The sequence below is a fragment of the Vulpes vulpes genome, chromosome 1 (assembly GCF_048418805.1).
Source record: "Vulpes vulpes isolate BD-2025 chromosome 1, VulVul3, whole genome shotgun sequence".
NCBI lineage: Eukaryota > Metazoa > Chordata > Mammalia > Carnivora > Canidae > Vulpes > Vulpes vulpes.
This window is the reverse complement of record NC_132780.1, coordinates 172,070,730-172,095,537: the sequence shown is the minus strand read 5'-3', so window position 1 is coordinate 172,095,537 and position 24,808 is coordinate 172,070,730. Positions and strand designations below refer to the sequence as shown.

Genomic DNA, 24,808 nt, shown 5'->3' with positions numbered 1-24,808 from the left:
GTATTTCTAATTGTAGAAGAAATATATAATGGTTGTTGGAAATTTAAAAACTAAAAAGTCTAAAAGGAAAATAAATTTCCCTGAGTCATATCCTACAGAGTTAGCATGTTGGTCTATTTCCTTCCAGTGTTTTCTCTGCAGGCATGCTGCGGCAGAAGGAGGGCAGTTAAAGAGATGAAGAAAAACCAGAAGCAGGTTATATATAATGTTAAATCCTACTTTCTTCATTTATGTCATAAATAGTTTCCCATATCCTTTAGTAATAGCTAATATTTATTGAGTATTTACTGTGGTGGGGTAGTCACCATTCCTAGCATATTATACATAGTAACTTATTTAATTTTTTCAAGAGTCCCGATTACAAGTCCTATTATCATCTACATTTGTTACATGAGGAAACTGAGTCACAGAAATATTTTCAAAGTTGTCTGTGGTCATGAAGTAGGTAAGTGATAGTGACCGTGGGCTCATGTTCTCCCTAGTATTTATCTGTGGGAGCTTTTTTTTTTTTTTTCCTGTGGGAGCTCTTTGAGGTCTAGATTAAAAGTATGTTCTTCCAGAAAGGATCGTTTATGAGGTCCCATAAATAGTATGGATTCTATCCCCAAATATTCCCAAGAGTGAACTTGTGATTAGGAATTCTCAGAGGAAAAAAAAAAGGGGGGATTCTCAGAGGTGCCTTTCCCTTCACCCTCCTTGCCAGACTGACCAAGGCTGAGGCAGGTAAATAGCTTCATCTACTGTCAGCCTCTGGAGGGCAGATTGTTTTTCTAATTCATTTACCACGAGGTAGTGGCAGGGAAGGAGGAGCAGGTATCTTAAGGGCTTCTGATCCAGCCTTTTATTTTACAGGGTCCCAAGCTTGTCCTCTGACCCCCAGCATAAAGCTCATGCTCTAGTCTTGACCTTCAAGGATGAGCGGATTCCTCTGGAAAACTCTTTCTTCAGCCCTGGCTTACCAAGAGGTTTCAGAATTCTTTCTTACCTTATAGGATTCAGTTATTCTCCTGACAACTCAACTATGTATTAGAGATTTTAAAAATATTTATTCAACATTTTTAGTCTTTTATACCAAGGGCTGCTTCTGACATTAAGTCTACCACATTGAAAGAAATGGTTATTTGATCTTTTTTTCTTTTCTAAAAGAGAATATAAGTTTTAAATTTTAGGTGGTAACTTCAGAAGTTAAACTTACAGGTCAACTCAGTTTTCTAGATCATAATCATGAGCAGAGAAATATATTAAAAAGAAACAGTAACCACCATTTTGAGTCTCTTAATAGTGTAAAGGGCTCTATGCTAAGTGCTTTGCAGGGATGATCTCATTTAATCCATCACCACTATTCTATAAGACAGATACTATCATTCCCATGGTAAAGATGAGGACACTGAAGATTCAGGTGATTTGCCCAAGATCTCACAACTAGTAGGTAATTTATAATATTGACCTTGGATCATCAAGAAAATGTTAAATTATAAATTGATGAAATCTTTTTAGGTTTGGTGCATTGCTATTTTGAAAGACAGCAAAATGTGTAATAAATCTTAAATTTCCATTTAAATTGTCTTGTTGCAGATCAGTGTGCTGTTATCATATTAAAAAGATAAGCATATCAAAGAAATATTGAAGGCATTTCACCTTGCCTTCTTTACTCCTTTGCTTCCTCTAAGAAAAATTACTCTTAAAATACCTCCCAAGGATTTTTCTGGCTATCAAATCCCAAAACACATTTGTCAGCTTGGATGAGAAGAGAAGCTTTGGCCAAGGACTTTAGAGATTAATTGCTAGACGTGGATACCTTTTGTTCCGTAATTTATCCTCAAACACTTCTCTCTCAACTTCAGCCAACCGTGTGGTATTTGGTTATAGTGTTAATATATACTTCCCTGTATGGAAGTGTTTCTTAGAAATTTATATTTTTTTTTCCAGTTGAACATTAATGCTATGAATCAGACTTGGAAAGTGTGACTTTCTTAGTACAGCAATTTCATGTGGTGGTATTTGAAGTACTGTTTTCTCAAGTAGGGAGTGTTTTCAGTGAACCTTCTTTTTCGTGTGTGACACTGTTTTCTGTTCTCCAGTTTGGGGATAAATACTGAGACAGCAATGTCTATTTTTCTCAAGCAAGTTTTCCTTCCCCTAAAGTAACCAGTCTCTGTCAGTCCAGGAAAATCAGAAAAAAAGATTTCTGGGAAGACACTCTGCCCAAAATCAAAAGATGACAGTTTCCTGGTGTTTCAACTCCCTGTGTGCCAGGCTAGTTCCAGAGACCCGTGCTGCTGCATCCAGGGTCTCCCCTGGCATCGTCATAATCATCTGCCCTCTCAGATCTGATACTTATAAGGCCAGACACTAAAAACAGAGCCACTGCTCTGGAATTTATTAACCTTGTCTCCCCTGATTTGCATCTCAGAAAGCCTACTTTGTTCTTGTGGAGTGGCCTCCTTCCCTGGCCTCTGGAAGCTGTAGCCTCCAGGAGGGGTAAGGGAGGTAGGCATTCAAACTCACTGGGGTCTTTCTGCCTTTCCTGTGCATGAGAGAAAGGAAAGGAGAGTGAAAACTCTTGCAATCATTTGCAAAGGAGTCCATAGCATCAAAGACGGTACACTAGTTTATGTCTCATTAAGTTATCCTGTTACAACAAACCTTATGTTTCCACAGCACTAATTATATAAGCTAAACTAGGACCCTTTCCGGAAAAGGCTTTGGTCTTCTTTTCAACTTTTTCATCAAGCACACTCAGGTATTTTTCTTAGTACCTGCTAAGGTACTAAGCATTTTCTCATTTGTAAAATGACTTTAAGAGCCTCGAACCTTCACCATAAATCATGCATATGAGTAGCCTAGAAAGCTCAGCTTTGTGAAAGGTTCCTGTCACAGTAAGATTTAGGACATAAAGTTCTTTTGCTTGCTCTTTCTTTTTACTTCCCTAGGAGAAGGGCCAGTGATTATGGATGGCGCTTTCAGGAATTCAGAGATGCCACAAAGGCAAATACAAAACTGCTGCCAAAACAAAGAAGTTAACTTCCTTTCTTCCTGCCTTTGCTGCTGCTGTTGGCACTGGGCTTGCCTTCCTTGCTTTCTCCTTTCTTCCCAGTTGAGCTTCTGTTCTCTCTCAGGAGAGAGTGGGAATTCATTTCCTTATGAGAACTGGAAAAAAGTGCCCCACGTGAGATGTCATTTTCAATATCCTTTAGAAAAGGAGGCTCATGCAGGATTTTTGAGGCAGAAGCTTAGCCTTTCCTTTGTTCTCTAAGTGGCCCCATGTACCCCTTCTCTACAGTCATCCTTAATCATCAGATTCAATCCTTCGAAACCAGCTTTTAATAACTAGTGTCTGACTTCTGATGAGATGCTGCAAGTGCCAGAATCTGTGTAGATAAAATGGAAGGTTCCTTCTAAAATGTCATAATCTAAAACTAATAAAGTTGGCATTATTGGATTTGACTGAACACGCCCAGGCATTATATGAATTAGCTGCTGCATCCAGAAGTGAATGTACCTTCAGCTGACTTTCTTCAAGCAGCAGATAGGACTTTATAAGTGTACTTTCCTTATACTGTACAGTCCATTGTATTTGTTTCTACTTAAAAGTTATACTTAAAATGTGTGTTGATGTTATTTGTTTACAGTCATTTTCTTAAAACAGTACCATTAAATATAACAGATTTATATCTGCCTTCCCCCACCAACACTGACTCTATCCCAATGCTTAAATATCTTGATCTCATCTCAGTATTCCATTCATCAAGCTGAGTAAAATATCCAAACAATTTATCAGTTATGAATGTATTCTGAATGTATGGCCTTTGATATAAACCTTCAGAAACTAAATATAATGTGTCCTCTATCTCATTATCTTGAATATACTGTAGTAATAGTCCTTGAGATATATTAATATGAAACATAGAAAATTATTACATACTTAGATATCAGTAAAATTTCTACAGAAAGTTCTACATACTTTATGAGCTTTGCTATATTTCATAATTGAACAAGGCATCATCATAGGTATGTTAACACATTTGAAGAATCTTGGAAATAACAAGGATGAGGAGTTGAGATTGGAGCATGGGCTTAGAACTCAGCTTTGATGTGAAATCTCAGCCCCTATGTGCTGGCTGTGGAACCTTAGGCAAGTATGTCTTTGAGCCTATGTTTGTTTTTACCTTATGGTTATTGTAATGATAAATCAGTGAATATATTGAGGAGTACTTGGAATGTAATAAATACTAAATAAATGGCTGTTACTTTTATTTCCTCTCATTTCTGACTTTGAACATATTATTACTATGAGAGACGTGGCTCCAATGTTGCAGCCCAGTGCTGTATTATCTGTGTTCCTCTAGTGCAACAAGCTACATTATATTTTATATACCTCCTATTGAGTACTTAGCCTTTACGGGTACCAAAGAAGGCAATATGATTAACAGCTGTGTTTTCATCACCCCCTGCTCTGGCTGCCCCCCACTTAGAATGACTGACAGCTGCTTAAATGTATGTCCAGGGTTTCCAGTGAGATCATAAATTTCTCAAAAATGGGAACATTATCTTATACTTTAAAAAAAAGATTTATTTATTTATTTGAGAGAGAGAGGAAGAGAGTAGAGGGCAAGAGGCAGGAAAGAGAGAGAGAGAATCCTAAGCAGGTTCCACATCCAGAGCAGAGCCCCATGTGGGGCTCCATCTCACAGTCATGACTTGAGCCAAAATCAAGAGTTGGATGCTTAACCAACTGTGCCACCCAGGTGCCACTATCTTATACTTTATAATATAATTCACAATAACCAGAAGATTATTGGGTTTGGTCCAGCTATTCAATGAGATAGTATCTTTGAAAATCCTAAATCCATGTATACCATGTTGACAAGTTGTGGAGCGCAGGAGAGGTAGAGTTGAACCAGCTGATCCCTCACTATTCCTCCAACCCTGGGCTCTCCTGTCCTTCATAAACACGTTAAGTGAAGGGCAAAATGCAAAACAAGAGAAACATCAAACCTCATATAAAATATCTTGTGGGGTGGCCATTTTTCAATATGGTACTTATTTTTGAAGTCATATATTTATGTGCAAATTGTGTCTAAACTCACACAGACCCAGGCCATGATCCCAATGTTTATAACTCAATCTGTAAGAGTGATTGCTTGCCAAAATACTCCTGCTAGCTGCTGCTAATGTTATAACAGGTTTTTTTGTGATTTCCTGTAATCTGCTTTTGCCATATTATACCTTAAGGTTAATGCAACACAAACAATATTATTTAGGCTTGTGTCTTAGGGGCATGAAGTTCTAATTTTGGGTGAAAATGACCAAATATATTACTTTCTAAGCTTTATTGCTTTTTGCTAGTTCTCATTTTTCCCCATCCCAAGTTTCAAACATTCTATAAAACTTAAAACTACTGGTTTCTAAATATATACCTTCAACTCTTTATTATCTGAGAAAAATAGAGGGAAGATCTTTTCTCAGGTTATAAAGAAAAAGATGGACAATCCACTTGGGGTTTCTGATACAGCTATTGCAGCACCCCTGGCCTTTGGGATGAAGATCATCCTGTGAGAAGCTAGGGAAAAGAAAAAAGAAAGTGATTTCTGTTATCCTCATGAAATAAGATAGGATGGACTCAGATTCTTTTTTTCCAACCACTTTCAATTTCTGGTCCTTATTTTCTTGCCACTAGCAGGCATTCATTGAAGATATGGGGAAGACAAGAGATACCTTGGTTGTTAAACACAGAACAACAGATATAGTCAGGAGAAGGAACTCTTTTTTTTTTTAAATTAATTTTTATTGGTGTTCAATTTACCAACATACAGAGTAACACCCAGTGCTCATCCCATCAAGTGAGGAGAAGGAACTCTTGACAGAATGCTGAAGGTTATTTTTTTTTTAATGGGCAGAGGGAGGGCCACACATTTATTGAAATTTTATAAAATATGGTCCAATAGTGGTTTTCATTCCCCCTACTGCCAGTAGTAGCATCCTTCCTGCAGCAAATTGAGCAGAACGCTAATGTGGAAAACAGATACAAAATAAAGCCTCCCTTCTGGAAAGCAAGGTGGGACCACAGAGTTCTCTTTGCCAGCTAGCCTCCTCTTACCCTACATCCTCCATGCCTGCACTAGAAGCATCCCAGCCTGCAGCAGCTTCGAAACCTCTGGCCTTATTACTCTTGTCTCTACCCAATCCACTGCACTTAACTTTGTTTTGTTTGCTGATGCTTCTGAGACTATGTTGAAGCTTTGGACCTTATTCCTAGAAAAATGTACGCCCACAGAGCACCTGAGTGGCTCAGTTGGTTAGGCATCCAACTCTGATTTCGGCCCAGTCATGATCTCAAAGTCATGAGAAGGGAGCCTTTTTTCCAGCTCCATCCTCAATGGGGAGTTTGCTTAGGATTCTCTATCTTCTCCCTCTGCCTCTCCCTCTGCATGTGCTCTCTCGCATGCACTCTCTAAAAATAAGGAAATAAAATCTTTAACAAAAAGAACAAAAAAAGAGTCTCTCTCTGCCCCTCCCCCACCCCTAAAAATGCATATCCACTTAAAATTTTGCGTGTCATTTCAAAGCATTGATGGGCTGCTCACTACCACCACTAGGCACATAAAGTAAATCACCCAGGTCCAAACCCCTTTTAAAAGTCTGATTCTTTTCCACACTAGACAAAAACACATTGGCAAACAGACAAAGACAACCACCTAAATACACTATACCCTAGTCATTTTAAATTTCTTTTGGAATGAAAATGTGAGAAACCTAGATTCTAGTTCTAGTTCTGTAGCAATTAGCTGGGTCGCCTTCACAAGACATCTAAGACTTCTATGGACCTCAAATTCTCTATCTCTAAAAAAATGGGATTTGACTGAATTATTTTTTACATCTCTTCCAGCTCTAATGTCGTGTAGTTTTGTGAACCAAATTGAAGTGAACACATGAAATCAATAGTCTTCTCTACAACCAAGCATCAGTTTCTGTTGCTAGGCTTGAATCATTAAGTCACTCTTTTCGGGGGCCCAAAAAATCCTTATTATTCTCTTCCTCACATTTCCCTCACCTGCAACCCTAAGCAAAAAGAAATTGATTCATTGCCTTCCCTTTGTTGACTCATGTAAAGTAGGTGACTACTTTCCTGTGTTGAGCTTTCTCTAAACAAGTTTGGGCTAAAAGGAGAAAAAGATAATGATGGCAGGTAAGCATCAGTGAATAGGGTGCTCATGTGGATGTGCATTTATGGAAATAATAAATGGGGTGCTTGGTGAGAGAAATAGCACAACTCAAGAGGAGCAGAGCTAATGCATGCGATACACTAATTTTTAACCTATGTCTCCTTGAAATCAACGTTATCATTCCTCTTCTGAAAAGAAAAGAATAACTTGGTTTGGGGCAGTCATTTCTTCTATCCGTAAACTCCAGTCATGATAATGGTACCACTAATTGAGCATCAACTTTGAGATGGGCATAGTAGTAGATTTGTGGATTTTATTTCATTTAATCATCATAGCCACTATTGGGGACTAATACAGCTAGTTCTGTTTTTCACAGAAGGAAACGGAGGCTCAGGGAGGCCTAAGAAAAGCCATACCAGCAGCAAACCACAGAGCTGGAATGCAAGCCCAGAGCCTTTCTCCCCACTGTGGTCCAAGCCCACTAGGCTGCCAGTTAATAGCTAGTGAAACAGTCACAGGTTTTACAGAGTGCTGTGAAACTATGTATGCCTTCCTGAATCTGCCTGCAGGTAAGTTTATTATTACTGCTGCTCCTCATTTTCTGCAGGTAAATAGAATTTATGAGATTATCTTTGAAGTGAGTGGTATGTCTAGAATAGGGACTAACCATTGACATGTTTCTTAGTATAAAAAAGATTTTTAATTTTTATTTTATTACTCTGCCTGGCACATTGGAAGAACCCAATGAATGTCTTGAATAAATGAGTAAACAGATGTGTGCGTGAATAAAAAGCAGGTCAATTTTCAGTGCTTAAATTAATTGACCTTGCAATAGTGAATACAGAAAGCAAAATTATAGCATTCCACCCTGCTATGGCTTTATCATCGACACTGTAGGAACAAAATATCATATAACTTGGCACCTAACTCTTCAAAGCTCTTGATAGGTTTTTTTTATATTCCATTTCCTAAATCCTTTTGTGCAGTTAGAAGTAAAGTATCACGCCACTTTTGTTGGAAAAAGGACTAATTTTACATTTTAATGATTGCACCTGCTCTGTGACAAAGCCTTGATGTTTTTTTAAAAAACCATTTTCCAATCTAATAGCTCGAGGAAGAAGATTGTCCCTAGGGGAACTGTGACACAACTTCAGAATTTACTCATTGTACAGTTGTCCTTCAGTGCTAAAATGGGGGAAAAATAAGGATGAATGTGGAAGAGAAAGCAGGGAATAACTAAGCTTGAAGGTCATCAATGATACTAAGAGGAGTAAAAATGATAAAGTGAACACAGAAAATCATATTCTGTAAAAAATGAAATAGGATTAGTCTGAGCAAGAAGGAAGTAAGGAAAGCAAGGGGAAAAAAAGACAGAGGAAAGCTTTTCAGTACATTTGAGGGGAAAAGAGAGAGGAAGGACTGCGCCAAATGAGTAACTCAGAATTGGAGCCAAAGAATGGGTTCTAGCCCTTCCCACAACTTCAGAATAAATTTCTTTAAAAATGTAGGTCAATAAGAGCACATAGTTAGGAGAGAAGCCTGGTTTCCTGGAGATAATTTATCTGTTCCCCAAGAAGAAAGTCCAGTGTCAGTGAGTCTGTGAACCCAAGTGCCTGATTGTAAGGAGCCCCAGCGGTGACTGGGAAAAGCTGCTGGTATGGGAATCATGCTGTGTCTGTCTGACTGATGACAGGGCAAAGCCTTAGGCAGTGTGGATTTCTGCCTCTCTGATAAGTTTCCTGAGATTATAGAATCATCCACGTGAATGTCCTGGTCCCTCTTCCCACTACTGTGCGACCCCTTTTTATACCCTGTTCATTGGCACTGGGAAAGGCACTTATTATTTAGAAGGCACCAGCACTAGTGCAATGCACAAAACTCAGACTGTTTTTGCAAGTTCTGTTGAGTTGAGCTTAAACAGACATATGGATGGGAATAAAATGCTGCCCCACGTGTGCCATATGCTGAGTTTAAAAGCTGGAAGTGCTATAACCTTTAGCCTCTATGACTATATTTTGCCTAGCTCAGACTCCTGATAGATGTGCTAATTTATGATGATCGGTTTTATTTTGTCATTGGAAATAAAACAACAACAAAACCAGTGGCTGCCTCAAATCCTTGAGCTCTTGTCAGTCAAGAAGCAGCATTCTGGTAATGGAGCTTTTTTGCTGTGCTGCAAATACTGCATTTCAAGGCCTCATTCCGGTCTATTACCATGTAGGGAGATGTGTAGAGAGAACAGAGTTAATCAGTGACCAAGTCTTACATTCTTACATTGAGTTGAAAAATTAAAAGGTTGTGTCACAAAACTATTCATGTCCACTCTGGATTTTGGGGGGTTTTTTTTGGGGGGGGTGGCCTAATGTTCTTGCTGTGACCTACTTCTGCAGATAAGAAAAATGATTTTGCCATCCTTCTATGACATTATGGCAATAGTGAACTGTTCCCAAGTGTCTTGGTGTAGGTGGCCTTGTGAGGATAAGCATTAATTATTTTCAGACTGCTGATGCATCACCTCTGTGGTGTCTATATTTGTCTTCTAAGAATGCATCATCACTCTCTAATTATAGGTGATCTTGTGGGATTAAATCTTTTGAGTTAAACAGACTAGAATGACATAATATATGCATGGCAAGCAAACACTTGAAAAACTGGTGAGCCATGGTCATTGTTAAGGACCAGACTGTACCCCAGTGTTCAGAATAACACTTGGAATAGTCTTCACATTGTCAGTGTCACCACCTGCCTAATTCCAATATTTTAAATCACTCAGTGATTGATGCCACCTTTAAGTTTGTGTTTTCAATATGAAGACTGTTATCCCGATTCTAATTCTTGAAATCTTATGGTGGTACCCCAACAAATAAGTTTTATAAGAAACAAAATGACCCCAGAATCCTCAGGACCCCATGTGATAGTTATCTCTTCCGAGAGCTGGGAAGAGCAGTGAGGGTCTCTGCCCCTTGCTCTCAACTTTGATGCCTGTGAAGCAGTGCTGGGCAAAGCTCCAAGCAAAGTCATTTTCTGGCAAGGGTGCTTTGCTGGGTAACATAGAAAAAGTATTGGAATACTGGGGTTAGAAATATCAGAATTCCCAATCTCTTTTTAGCTCCATCCTATGAAACATTATTTTCTTTGATAACTGTATAGAAATGTACTAAAAAATTTTAAAAAAGAAAGAAATATACTAAACTTGGATTCTAGTTATGTAATGCATTAATTCAATCACTATTCCTTCCAGCCAACAAATATTTGTTGTCAGCCTCCTGTATGCAAGACCTCATGGAGGGATATATAGAGATTTAGATAAGATATCACCATTCCACATGGAAGTTTGGTGTTGCAGTTGGGGATATAAGAATGTTTTTTATCTGGGGAAACCAAAACACCGAGTGTTAGCAAAAAGAGGCATGTGTCTGTGTGCATGAGCAAGGGCTGCTGCACATACTAGGGTGCTATGTCACATGCAAGGTTTGGGAGTTGAAAATCACTACTGCTTTGTCTATTGAATCCCACTCTAAGAAGTAGCTCTCTGGAATCAGCAGTTCAAGTGTTTAATCGATGATGAACATAAAGCTGGAGTATTTGAATATGTCAAGATAGTGACCAAAGTATAAGGATGCCTTAATTGTCTACTGCCTACCACTTCTAAAACTCGGTGCCATTTTAAACAGTAAAGTTAGGAGGTGGGGGAAGGACTGTATCCAATCTCATTCCCCTACTGTGTAGCAGATGTGCCCATAGGAACAACTGCACAGTGTGAGGCTGTCAGGTTTCCAAAAGAATTTAGCTAATGGGCTTCATTGCTCATAGACCTCGAAGCCTGGAGAATCAATGTGAAGGTTAGAGACAAGTATAGAAATCAGGCTTCTGAGAGGGAGTGAGTGACGAAGTTTTTGTGGACAATTTTTTTTAACTTGGGAGTTCTAGTTTGTCCCACCCAAAGGATGAAGCAGCAACTCCTACATAAAGGGAAAGAAAGCAGATGTGAATGCCTATAAGTCAGTTAATTTAAACTTAAAGAAAAAGTTCTTGGTAGAGGAGAAGGCCAGATTATTGGTGGAGCTCTGTAGCATCTCCTCCAGAGGCATTTCTGAATAATATCTCCTGAATGGCTTAGGTGTACAGGTAACGGGAAGAGCTGACTCAGGGCTGCCTCCAGGCTTAGTAGAGAATGTATTCCAGGTACCACTGTAAGCATTAGGAAGGCCTGAAAATCCCTGGCAGGAAGGCTAATATTATACAGTTTAGATTCCCCTAAGGAAAAAAATGTTTGTGAAATTCAACTTTAGTAACCCAAGTTGTGAGCTACTTGTTTTTCACAAACATCAGAGTTAATAGTACCCGTGCTATAAACTAGTTCACAGCATTACATTTTCGGATCCATTTTTCTTTCCACTGAAGAACAACTTTCTACTTTGTACTAGAAATTTCCTCTGAGATTCAGATGGAATTACACAATTCAGTTGTCAGCCTGTTACTGTGACCTGTGGGACAAAGGGATGCCCCTTTGGAAGTCGTCACCATGCTCCATGCCTGCTGTTCCCTGTGGCTGCCTCAGACCCAATGCCTTTGTTGAGCACTGAGCAAATGGGCCCAGCAAGAGTGTGACATTCCAGGTTGGGTTAAGGAATGCTGAGGCTTACCAGGAACCCTGGCCTGACTCACCTGCAGCCTGTGCCAGACTCTACTCCAATCCCACGCTGCTTTCTCACCCCAGGACTGTCTGTGCATGGACTGTCTAAACACTTCCCTAAGGCCAAAATTTAATTCCCTCAGGAGGTTTTAGGTAGAGTAGTCCAGGTACGAGTTATACAAGTGTAAGAAGGGAAGATAAGAGCATATTTGAAAAGAGTTATTGAAATGACTCCCTGGTCCCCATCAGTCTTTTTCCCAGTATTTTTTTTCCTTTACATTCTGTAAGTCAAATTTTTATTGAAGTATAGCATGTAGGAAAGTACACAAATGTTCATCAGTGAATTTTTTAAAAAGATTTTATTTATTTGAGAGAGACGACAAACAGGGGCCGAGGAGGGGCAGAGGGAGAGTGAGAAGCAGACTCCCCACTGAACAGGGAGCCCAACATGGGGCTCGATCCCAGAACCCTAGGATCATGGCCTGAGCTTAAGGCAGCCACTTAACCAACTGAGCCACCCAGGCAACCTTATCAGTGAATTTTTAAGAAGTAGGTCCACCTATCTAACCAGCATGTAGATCAAGAAATAATAAATGGAGTGTGGATCCTGTCCTCCAAAGGGCAATCTCCACTCTGAATTCTATCATAGTTGATGATTATGGCCTATTCCAAAATATCCTGTCAGTGGAATCATACAGGAGATGCCCCTTTGAGTCTGCTTTCTTTCAAAGTTATGATTGCCTATGGCAGTCCTTCATTTGTTCTCACTGCTGTGTAGTATTCTAGTTGATGAGTGTAAACTGTGCTTTATCCATTCTTGTATAGACAGACATTTAGGTTGCTGTTCGTTGCTATTGCAAGCACTACAACTATGAACAGTTCTATAGAGTCTTTGGTGCTTGTCTGTGCTTTTCTGGTGGATATTTACCTAGGAGGAGGATTATGGAATCCGTTCAGCTTTAGTAGATATTTGGCAGTTTTCCAAAGTATTTGTACTAATTTAAACTCCCACCAGGGTATATGAATTCTGGTTCCCTTAAATCATCAACAACAGTGAGTATTTTCTGTCTTTTTTATTTGAGCCATTCTGGTAAATGCCATGATAGCTCATTGTGCTTTTAATTTGTTTGCCTTAATGACTAATGAAGCTGAGCACCTTCTCTGTGGGCCACATGGACACCCTTTTTTGTGCCATGTCTATTCCAGTCTTTTGCCCATTTTTAAAACCGGGTTTCCTATCTCTTTTTTCTTACTGATTTTTATTTATTTTACTCTGTCCTTACTTACTTTCTGCCTGTTGGATCTGTCCATATCCAACTATGATAGTATATATGTCTGTTTCACCTTACAGTTCTCTTAGCTTTTGCCCCATGTAGCTTGATGCACTGTTGTTGTATGTATACATGGTTAAGAATTGGTCTTGGAGGGATCCCTGGGTGGCGCAGCAGTTTGGCACCTGCCTTTGGCCCAGGGCGTGATCCTGAAGACACAGGATCGAATCCCACGTTGGGCTCCCGGTGCATGGAGCCTGCTTCTCCCGCTGCCTATGTCTCTGCCTCTCTCTCTCTCTGTGTGTGTGACTATCATAAATAAATTTTAAAAATTATAAAAAAAAAGAATTGGTCTTGGAGAATTGACCCCTTTATGATTTTGGTAATGTCTTTGCTTTGAAGTCTGCTTTGTCTGAAAATAATAGCTACTCCTACTTTCTTTGATTAGTGTTACCATGGTATCTTTTTCTCTACCCATTTACATGTGTCTTTATATTTAAAGTGAGTTTCTTGTAGACAACATTTGTTTGGGTCTTATTTTTGACTCATTCTGACCATCTCTGTCTTTTAATTGGTGCTTCTAGACCACTGACATTCAAAGTGATGATTCATAATAGTTGGGTTAATATCTACAAATTTGTTGCTGCTGTCTATTTGTTGCCTTTATTCTTTGTTCCTGTTTTTGCCTTATACTTCTTTTCTGTCTTTTATGGTTTTAATTTAACATTTTATAGGGTTGCATTTTCTCTCCTTTGTTAACATAGTGGTTATACTTCTTTAAAAAAATGTTTTAATAGTTACCCTGGAGGTTGCAATATACATTTACAACTAATCCAAGTTGGGCAGCCCGGGTGGCTCAGCGGTTTAGCGCCGCCTTCAGCCTAGGGCCTGATCCTGGAGACCTGGGATCGAGTCCCATGTCGGGCTCCTTGCATGGGGCCTGCTTCTCCCTCTGCCTGTGCCTCTGCCATGTGCTCTCTTTCTCTCTGTGTCTCTCATGAATAAATAAATCTTAAAAAAAAAAAACAACTAATCCAAGTCCACTTCATTTTTTAAAAAAGATTATTTATTTATTCATGAGAGACAGAGACATAGGCAGAGGGAGAAGTAGGCTTCCCGCAGGGAGCCCGATACGGGACTTGATCCTGGATCCCATGTGCGGAAGGCAGATGCCCAACTGCTGAGTCACCCAGTTGTCCCCCAAGTGCACTTCCAATAACACCATACCACTTCACAGGTAGAGTGAATATAATAGCAAAACAATCCTAATTGCTCCCTCCTGTCCCTTATATCATTGCTGTCATTCATTTCCCGTATAAATACATAAACACACACACACACGCACACATAAGATATATACATAAGCATACATAATCAAATACATTTATTTGTTAGACCATTTTTTTCTTAAGATTTTATTTATGTAACAGAGCACATAACCAGAAGGAGTGACAGGAAAAAGAAGAGGGAGAAGCAGAATCCCCGCTGAGCAGGGAGTCCAGTGTGGGGCTCATTCTTAAGGCCTTGGGATCATGACCCAAGCCCAAGACAGACACTTAACTGATTGAGCCACCCAGGCACCCCTGTTAGACCAGTTTTTAAAAAGGTTGTATTTTACCTCATTTACATCTTCTTTGATGTTCTTTGTTTATGTAGATCTGAGTTTCTGACCTATATGATTTTCCTCCTAAACTACTTCTTTTGGGGCACCTTGGTGGCTCAGTCAGTTGAATGTCTGACTCTTAATTTTGGCTCAGGTCATGATCTCAGGGTTGTGGGTTCAAGCTCTGTGTTGGGCTCTGCCTTCAATGGAAAGCCTGCCTAAGAGCCTTTCTCTCTTTCTCCTTTATCTGCCGCCACCCCCCTGCTCATGTGGTTGGTCTCTCTCTCTTAAAAAAAAAAAAAAAGAACTTTTATAATGTTTCTTGAAAGAAGTCTACTGGCAACAAATTCCCTTGACTTTTGTTTTTCTGAGAAAATTTCTCTTTCACTTTTGAAGAATAATTTCACAGGGTGTAGAATCTAGGATGGTGGGGTGTTATATTTTTTTCTCAATACTTTAAATATTTCACTTTACTCTCTTGCTTATATGACTTTGAATAAAAAATTGGGAAAAAATGGATCTAATTCTTAACCTTGTTCCTCTGTTGGTAAGGTATTTCCCTCCCCCCTCTGGCTTCTTTCAGGATCTTTTTCTTGAAAATGATATGGCTAAATGTAGTGGAGTTTTTTAGGCATTTATCCTAAATGCCTAAATGTTCACTGAGCTTTCTGAATCTGTGGTTTGGTGCCTGACATTAATTTGGGGGAAACTCTCAGTTATTTTTTCTGTTTCTTTCTTCTACTATTCTCATTACACATACGTTACATGTTTTGTAGTTGTCTCACAGTCCTTAGATTTTTTTTTTCCATCAGTCCTTTTTTTCTTTGCATTTGGTTTTCAGTAATAAATAAGATAGCCTCAAATTCAGTGATTCTTTCTGCAGCTGTGTCTGGTCTACTACTGCTAACCCCATCAAAAGTATTCTTCATTTCTATTACAATGTTTTTTACCTCTAGTTTTTCTTTTTGGTTCTTTCTTAGGATTCCCATCTTTCTGCTACATTATACATCTATTCTTACATGTTCTGTTATATCAAGGAGTCCTTAGCTAATTAATTATTGTTGTTTTAAATTCTCAGTATGAGAATTCCGTCATGCCACACCTGGTTCTTGCTCTGTCTCTTCAAAATTGTTTTTTAACTTTTAGCATGCCTTGACATTTTTTCTTGATAGCTGGACCTGATGTACTGGGTAAAAGGAACTGCTTGTAAATAGGCCTTTAAGAATATGGTAGAGAGGTATATGAAGAGGGGAATTATTATAGTCCTGTAATTAAGTCTTATTTATTGAGCCTATGCCTCTGGACTGTGAACTATACATCTGTTTCTCATTTTTTTTTTCTTTTTCTCCCCTCAGGTGGGACAGAATGGCTAGAGCTGACTGAAGTTGGCTATTTCCCTTTTCCCAGATAAATTGGTTTTATCTGGGGAAATTAGTTTTTGGTTCTGATAACACCCTAGCAGGTTAGGCTGTGGTTAACTGGTTTCCCCAGAGGACAGACCTTGTTAAGAAGAGAATGTTCTGGTATATTTCTGAATAGACCTTTTTTCCCTTCCCAATCTGGAAGCGTGAGAGGATTTTTTTTCTTGATATTTTCTGTGAGTTCATGGCCGACCCCCAAGAGGTCAATCTCACAAAATTGTGCGGGTTCATTATGATGGATCCCCTTAGAGTTTTTAGCTCTCAGACTTGTCCACACTGAGCCTCCAGCACTTCATCAATTATGCGTTCAGGTTTTCCTACTGTAGTACTAGTTCCCACAGCAGTTTCTGCTCCTCAATTTCTGCTCCAGTAAGCAAGGACTCCCTATATTCTCTTGTCTCTCCAATCTTAAAGGCAGTAGTCTGCCCTGTGGCCTCCCCACTCTTACTGATTCAGGAAGAATTGTTGATTTTTCAGTCTATTCAGCTTTTCACTTGTTTGTATGGAGTGGTAACTTCTAAGCTCCTTACATGTGGAACCAAAAACCAATATTCTTTTGTTTCGATAAACATTAATTGCATACAGTTTTAATACGAAATTCATTTTTTGAGCAGGTGAACTCTCCTAAGTTTAAAATACGAAGTTTTTTGGGCAGGCCGGGTGGCTCAGTGGTTTAGCGTTGCCTTTGGCCCAAGGCCTGATCCTGGAGACCTGGGATCGAGTCCCACGTCAGGCTCCCTGCATGGAGCCTGCTTCTCCCTCTGCCTGTGTCTCTGCCCCTCTCTCTCTCTCTCTCTCTCTCTGTGTCTCTCATGAATAAATAAATAAAATCTTTAAAAAATATATATGAAGTTTTTCTTTTCTTTTCTTTTCTTTTCTTTTTTTTTAGCCAATCTTCTCCAAATATATTTTTGGAGGTGAGGAGGGGGTTGTTGAATTCTCTTTCTCTTTCTTTCTCTTTTCTTTCTTTCTTTCTTTCTTTCTTTCTTTCTTTCTTTCTTTCTTTCAGTAATAATTAACATTTAATAAAATGTACAGATCTTAGCTTTTCAGTTTGATGAGTTTTGACAATTGTATATATACTAGGTTTGTTAGCCCTGGCACTATTGACATTTTGGACTCAATAATTATTTGTTGTAGGAAAGCTGTCTTGTTCATCCCTGGTCTCTCCTCTCTAGATACCAGTAGCATCCCCCCTAGTCATGACAATCAAAAGTGCCTCCAAGCATTGCCAGTTGTCCCCTGGGAGGCAAAATCACCCTGGTTTAGAACCACTGATATATAGCCATGTAACTAATGTTCAGAAAAGAAGATATAGATCATATCAATTCCTCCAGAAAGTTTTCTTTGGACTCTTTCTTTAGTCTACCCTCCAAAAACACAGTATCTAATTTCTATCATGTTAGATTCTTTTTGCCAATTTTTAAACTTTTCATAAACTAAATCAAACACTATCTTTTTTTTGTCTGGTCTTTCACTTGATGTTTTTGTGATTTATCCATGTTACTGCATTTATCAGTGGTTTATTTTTCATTGCAGAATAGTGTTCCATTGTATGGCACACTCTGCGAATCCATTCTGCTATTGATGGACAATTGGGTTGTTTCTTATTTGCGGTTATTTTGAATAAGGCTGCTACAGATATTTTGTGGATGTCTTTTTGTAGACATGTTTTCATTTCTCTCAGTAAATATCTAAGAATGGAACTTCTGGGCTGTAGAGTAGATGTACATTTAACTTTTAATAAACTGCCAAACACTTCTGCTAGTGGTTATGCCATTTTACACTCCCAGCAGCTGTGTATGAGTGTTGCAGTTGTTCCAAGTCATCATCAACATCATTTGGAGTTGTCAGTCTTTTATTTTAGCTGTTTTGGTATCTCATAATGATTTTTGTTTGTGTTTCCCTGATAACTTAGGATATTGAATACTTTTTCAGGTGCTTTTTGATCATTTATCTTCTTTTTGGAAGTGTATTTTTAAGTAGTTTTATGGTTAATTTGTAGGACTTTCCATTAAATTCCCTATCCCCACATAGCAGTCCTATAGGAACCTGCTGCTATTCCTTAGGGACTGAGAAACCTTTTACCATCTGAATAAATTTGCTCTAAAGTATAAAAACTACCATGAGACATACCCTTCTGTTTTATGCTTTCTTTTCTGTTTTCAAACATACTGTGAGGTTTAAAGAATATTTTCCTTTAGTGAGGTCAGAAATATTCCTCCTAATTAGCCGGACAAGTATATAAAACTACTTCTGTTTTTTGGGGGATAGCCTTCGAATGCCCACAGCCTCACACAATGATCAGCCCTATGTCATCCTTCCACAGCTTTGACAAATAAATTACCAGCAGGGACCCGTCCCACACAAGGCAGTGAGTCACCTTTGTAATTCCATGTCCAAGGGAGATTCTTGGTGAGTCTTTTTCTAGAATTTTTCTTTTACTCATACAGGAATGTCTTTACTTAGTTAAAAAAAATTAAATTCTCTATGTACAAAGATTCCTTTTTCCATCTAAGTTCTCAAAATGGAACCAAGGTATTTCCTTTAATACCAGAAAAAGGAAGGGACTCATGAGCTTTCTTGTTTTTAGTTTCTGTCCACCAAAATAATTTGTTGCTAATGTGGTATTTTAACCTGTCACCTGGCTGACCAGGTGAAAAAAAAATTGATCTCTGAGTTGTTTAGGACCTGGTTTCTGAACAGGATGCAAGGATGCTTGAAGCTTGGTATTTTCTCACTGAACTTTGAAAAGGGAACACGCTGGGTTCCAGAAGAAGAGTGTCTTGTGTATACGTGTATATATGAGGTAACAGGTACAAAGGACAATCTGTAGTTGTGATCTCTGAATACTATCCCTCTCTAAAGGAACCAGGCTTCTTGGGGAAATGGCTGATTCTATGTCTAGGATAGGAAATGTGTAAGATGAGGCTGAGTCTTCCTGAATCCTTCCTACCAGAAGGAAAAAAAAAAGTAAACAAACAAAACTATTGTAAATTACAAGGATCATTATCAATAGGACTTACAGGCTTCAAAATGGAAAGATTCTCACTAACCAACATAGTACAAGTTGAGTATCCATAAGAATAATGACTGCATTGGATTAAAGCATATCAAATATATTTTTATAAGTTCATGATGAACAAACACAAAAACAGTCACCATATTCCAGTCTCTGAGAAATACTACAGGACAAAAGACCTGATTTCTTTGAAACATAAAAAGCAAAAGGAGAAAAAAAGGAGAGAGAGGATCTTATGATATAAAAGACACATGAATTGTAATAATGGGAGCATATTTGGATATTTGGATTCTGATGTGAACAAACAATTGCTAAAATATTTTATGAGCTAGTTGGGGAAATGTGATTACCAACTGGATATTTATGTTCAGGAATTATTAATATTTTAGATGTGATCATGGCACTGTGTTTTTATTTTTATAGTCTTTTAAAGATACATACTGAATTATGTACAAAATATCAGGTCTGGGATTTGCTTCAAAAAGTTGTGGCAGGGATTTGGATGAAACAAAATGGCTATGGGTTGGTAATTATTGTTTCTGATTATTTATGGATTTGTTATACTGTCCTCTCTACTAGAGAATGTTAATATCTGAAACTTTTCATAAGTTAAAAACCAAAAACAGCTAAGTGTCCTGCAGATTGCTGTTGTCATGGGTTAACTAGCAGAAGGTTGAACAGGGGGAGTTGGCTCCTAGGGAACACTGGGCTTGAGTAAGGAGCCCTATCCTGCTGGGTTTCTTTATAAGTTTTTCAGAACAAAAACATTAGTATCCCATTGGTTAACCTGATCCCAAAATTTTTATCTCCCTGTTTGTTACTAGCATCATACTAATGTTATGAACCTAAGGTTCTTGGGAAAAGGAATGAGATTGTACACCTTTAACTCATTCTGGGTTTTGGTCGCCCAAGTATCCTTACTGAGGGACTGCCATCTGGGCGCACTTACTTCTCACAGCTTAGAAAGATGAAGACCTGGGATCCCTGAGTGGCTCAGTGGTTGAGTGTCTACCTTCAGCTCAGGGCCTGATCCCAGGATACCAAATCGAGTCCCACAACTGGGCTCTATGGGAGGAGCATGCTGCTCCCTCTGCCTATGTCTCTGCCTCTCTCTCTCTCTCTCTCTCTCTCTGTGTGTGTGTGTGTGTCTCTCATGAATAAATAAATAAATCCTTAGAAAAAAAACAGGAAAGAAAGATGAAGACCTGGCAGGGAAGGAAATTTTTTTTAAAAAACATTGTTTCTTTTCAAAGACATTTTTTACCCCTAAATCAATGGCAAATAGAAAGCATTTGTCAAAAGTGTTTAAAGCCTATACCAAGTGGAATAGTTCTGAGAGCACAGCACACTCAGTGGAATACTTGTTTATGCTCCAAGCCTTTTAGCAATTGAGATGTGTTAAAGACACCCAAAACATAGGAGTTTCAAATTTTTCTTCACTCTCCATCAAAACATAATGTATTTTTTCTCATGGTTGACTTGGAGAAGTTATAGTCTTTATTCTTATCAGATCAAAACTTATATTTCTGTATTTTCTCTTAAAACTCTAATCCTGAAAAAAAATATATTTCTCATTTTACCATTAAATACCCCTAGGTACTTACTTGGTGTTTAATTTTGTAGCTCACCAGTCATGAATTTCAGACCCCTTCTAGACACATGGAGGAAGGCTCTTGACTAAATAAGCTTTGCCAGACCCGAGTGTGGAGAAAAGGTTGGTCTGTTTGGGGCCAGTTACAAACATTGCAGTGTCTGGTGCAATCCTTGACCAATGGAGGGAGAGGGAGACCCCTTCTTACAGATGAAGAAACTAAGGCATGAAAATTTTGTAGCCTGACCAAAATTTGTTTCTGGAAAATAGGTATGTTCTTTCTCCTAAACCAGGCTGTTTCTTCCAGGTATATGTTGTACCAGCCTTGATTTGCATTGAACTATGCAAATTCTTCAGTTAATCAGTGATGCCAACTCACAGAACTTGCATTTTTGTGGAGAGATGCCAAGATCCGGTCTCATAATGAATTAAAGGCCAGTGTTTTATGGCTAGCTGATTTTGAAGGATGCTGGTATTTCCCAACAAAATATAGTTGAATTTTGGTCATTTCCAAGTATTTGATGCCCCAGTAGCCAGAAAAGTCCAGTTTACATTGTAATACACTAATGATTGAGTGGTTATAGGTTGTGCTTATATCTACCTATTCATTCCCACCGTTTTACAGAATATCTTGAATAATCAGTCAGACTCTTCTTTCTGGTTAATGTTATTATATAATTTGGATATATTTGGTAAGGACGTAATCATTGTAAATTCAGCCAAATAATTTCATGTATTAAAGACTCATAGTATAGTCCTGGATTATAGTTCCTGGCTCATAGTTATCCTGGATTCAGAGCTGCATGTTTAAGAAGAAGATTATGTTGATAACCAAGGATATGCTGGCTATCCTGAGGTTACATCCCTAGGAGTGCTACCCATTACACACCTCCAGAGAACCTCTACGTAATCCTTTCAGTGGCCTCTGAGCTTGGAGTTATTTTTCATGTAGCAGGTGATATTTTGCACTAGGCCATCTGCATTCTTTATTTGGAAATACTATAGGTTTGCAATGGTTTTGTCAATATCTGCAATTTTGGTAACTGTCACTGGTAAATGTTATTGTTACTTAGGGTAACAAAAAAAAATCCTTACTTAAGCCTTGGATATTTTATAAGCCATTTGTATTTCTTTCTTTAAAAATAATTAAAGAGGGGCACCTGGGTGGCTTAGTGGTTGAACATCTGCCATTGGCTCAAGTCATAATCTGGGAGTCTTGGGATTGAGTCCCACATCACGCTCATCACAGGGAGCCTGCTTCTCTCCATGCCTATGTCTCTGCCTCTCCTTCTCTCTCATTAATAAATGAATAAAGCCTTTAAAAAATAAAATAATAAAAATAATTAAACCTAGAGTCATTCATGAACAGCAGACAGAAGAAGATGCATCTGTAGCAATATATAAAATATATATATTTTATATATATATTTTATATATGTATATATTTTATATTTATATATATAATGTATATATTATATATATATATCAGCAATATATAAAATACATAAACCATTTAGGTATAGTAATAATAATAATAAGCTCTATTCATTCATTGAGAGACTCATCTGTTCAGGGCCTGCCAAGCCATTTACATTCTTTATCACTTATCCCTACACCCATCAGTGTTCAGAACCAGAGTGAGCTGAGGCTCTCAGTGGGCATTCAGCTCATAGGGTGGGGTGGGAGTGGGGGGTTAGAGGACAAGTTTAGTTTTAGCTTTCCCTTAGTCCAGACTCTAGATCTTTGCTGTCCTGCAGCTTCTAGCTGTGCAGAGTGCTGCCTTCTCATGTTAATCTGTTTTTACATTTCTCTATTATACTCTTATCTCCAGCTTTCCAGTCTTCTTTCCATAGCAATTAGAGTTCTCCTTTGTGAGCCTTCCTAGTATCCCACTGATTCTTCCAGCTTCTTCTGGATCTTAAATGGTGGGTATAAAACTTCCAGCTCTGCACCTTGATTACTGCATGCCCTTTTCTAGTCCCAGACCCTAAGCTATTCCTAACTTGGAGAAGCTGCACAAGCAATTTCATAGAAAAGAGCCCCACTTTGTTTTCCGTGAGGCTTAGAATGAAAAAAGGCAAAAACTTGTGCACAGTAAAACATCACATAGCATTGTCCTCTTCAGTGTGTTCTGCTCTGTTAGGATGAGAGTTTACTTTTGTTGTGTTTTGTAGTTACAAAATCCTCATAAACCTTTCTCTACCTCTCCTTTAAAATAAATAGATTAATTAACAGTTTTATGATCCCTGATTATTTCTCACAACTCCAAATAACAGGCTTAAGAAATAAATGGTGTTTATGTAAAAATGGATATATTACCATGTTTTCCTTTTTAAAGATTTATTTGTTCTTAAATATTATATTTTCAAAGTAATGCCTACTAGTAAACGGCCAAAGAAAATAGGCATCTGGTTACAATTTGATCCCTTTCTTGCCAGGCCTTAACTGTTATTTAATGATTCCAAGTCATAATCTTTTTTTACTGAATTGCCTAAACTCTGCCAGTTTAACTCATCTTGCTTTTTAAACTTACAGATAAAAATTCCATTCTGGGATTTTGTGCCAATTTCTCATCTGTCCTGTTGGCTCTCTTCATTTTTCAGAAGCTTTGTCTTCCAACCAAGGAATTCTTTTTACAAGGGTTTTAATCTGCATTCTAGTTCTTCTTTCTCCTTCTTATGTCTAATCCAAAAGAAGTAATCTACTTTCTTCTTAAAAAATAGAGTGTCTACATCATTTTAACTGCTACTAAATCTGGCTTAAAATTGGGATATTATGGATTCTTTCTTCAACTAAAGTTACTATAGCAATTATCTCTCGCCATAATTAGGTAAGGGAGCTTTTATAATGGAATGAATACTAGGCTCAGAAACAAAGAACTGATTGCAAACCTACTCTTGTTCCTTGCTTATATTTGTGAGCAAAAGTTACTTACTTTTTCTGAATCTTGGTTCCTCTTTTATAACTTGGGACAACTAAATTAGATATTTATTCAAGTGGATTTTGTAAGGATTTAGTGAAATGAGACTGTGCTTGGCACTTGATTTCTTCCCTGCATAAAAAACATATTAACATTTACTAAAGAACTTTTCCAAACTATTAAAAAAAGAAACTAAACCCCCTGTTGGTAGGTAAAGAAAAAAGATGTGAATTCACAGTTAGCCAATTCACAAGAAAAACAAGTTATTAAACAAACATTTGGGAGAATGTTTAAACTCACAGCAATTATAAATTCAAAAAGGATTGAGATGTCATTTTTTTATTAAATTAGTGCTGATTAAAAAACAAAAACCTAATCGTGATGGCATTGCCAGTTGGTACAGCTCATTGGAAAAAATATGCATCAAATTATAATAATATTTATACCTTTCAATCCAGTAATCCCATTTCTGAGACTCAATCCTAAGGGAATATCCTGAAAAATGGGAAAATTCTATAAAGATAAAAATGATTATTTAATTATTGCTTATGATCTTAATAAACCTGGGAACAATGTAAGTTTGTAATAGATTAAGTTCAGATGAATTATTTTGCAGCTATTAAAATAGAATAAAGACTTACTGAGCAACATGTAAAAATGTTTATGATATCAAAAATATGTAATTATGATAATCGATATTTTAAAAATGCATCTTAAAACTATATAGAAATAGGCCCAAGTGATAATTTTTTTTTAAAGATTTATTTATTTACTTGAGAGAATGAGAGACAGAGATGGGGTAGGATAGAGAGAGAGGGAGAGAGAATCCTCAAGCAGACTCCTTGCTAAGTGCAGAGCCCAATGCGGGATTCAATCCCATGACCCTGAAATCATGACCTGAGCTAAAATCAAGATTGGACACTCACGTAGGTGACCCTAGGCCCAAGTGATAATTATATTAGATTATTATAGCATATGTTTTTTTTCCTTTTTCTCATTTCTCCAAATCTCTTATAAGGTTTAAGGTAACATTACTTTTAAGAGTAAAATTAGAATTTAAGTCTAATGTAATCAGTCTGAAAAAATATTTAGTGTTTATTATGTGCCTAGAAAATCTCTATGACATTTGAGTTTAAAAACATGCAAGAATCTTTCTTCATAATTTACTCCAAGGCAAT

General features: G+C 37.9%; 1 protein-coding gene across 6 annotated transcripts in view; it reads left to right on the top strand.

The window, feature by feature from the left end:
• The window catches only part of UBE3D (ubiquitin protein ligase E3D), a 148,002-nt gene that overhangs the window by 113,032 nt on the left and 10,162 nt on the right, over nt 1-24,808 (top strand). For 2 of the 6 annotated variants that reach the window (XM_072736132.1, XM_072736139.1), the window contains exon 10: nt 7,543-7,735. The exons of 3 other annotated variants lie outside the window; for them this stretch is intronic. In XM_072736132.1, the coding sequence (XP_072592233.1) occupies nt 7,543-7,735 (193 nt within the window). Of the gene's footprint in view, nt 1-2,933; nt 4,257-7,542; nt 7,736-24,808 lie in introns of those variants that run through there. One more of the 6 variants, XM_072736156.1, reaches the window with a different exon arrangement.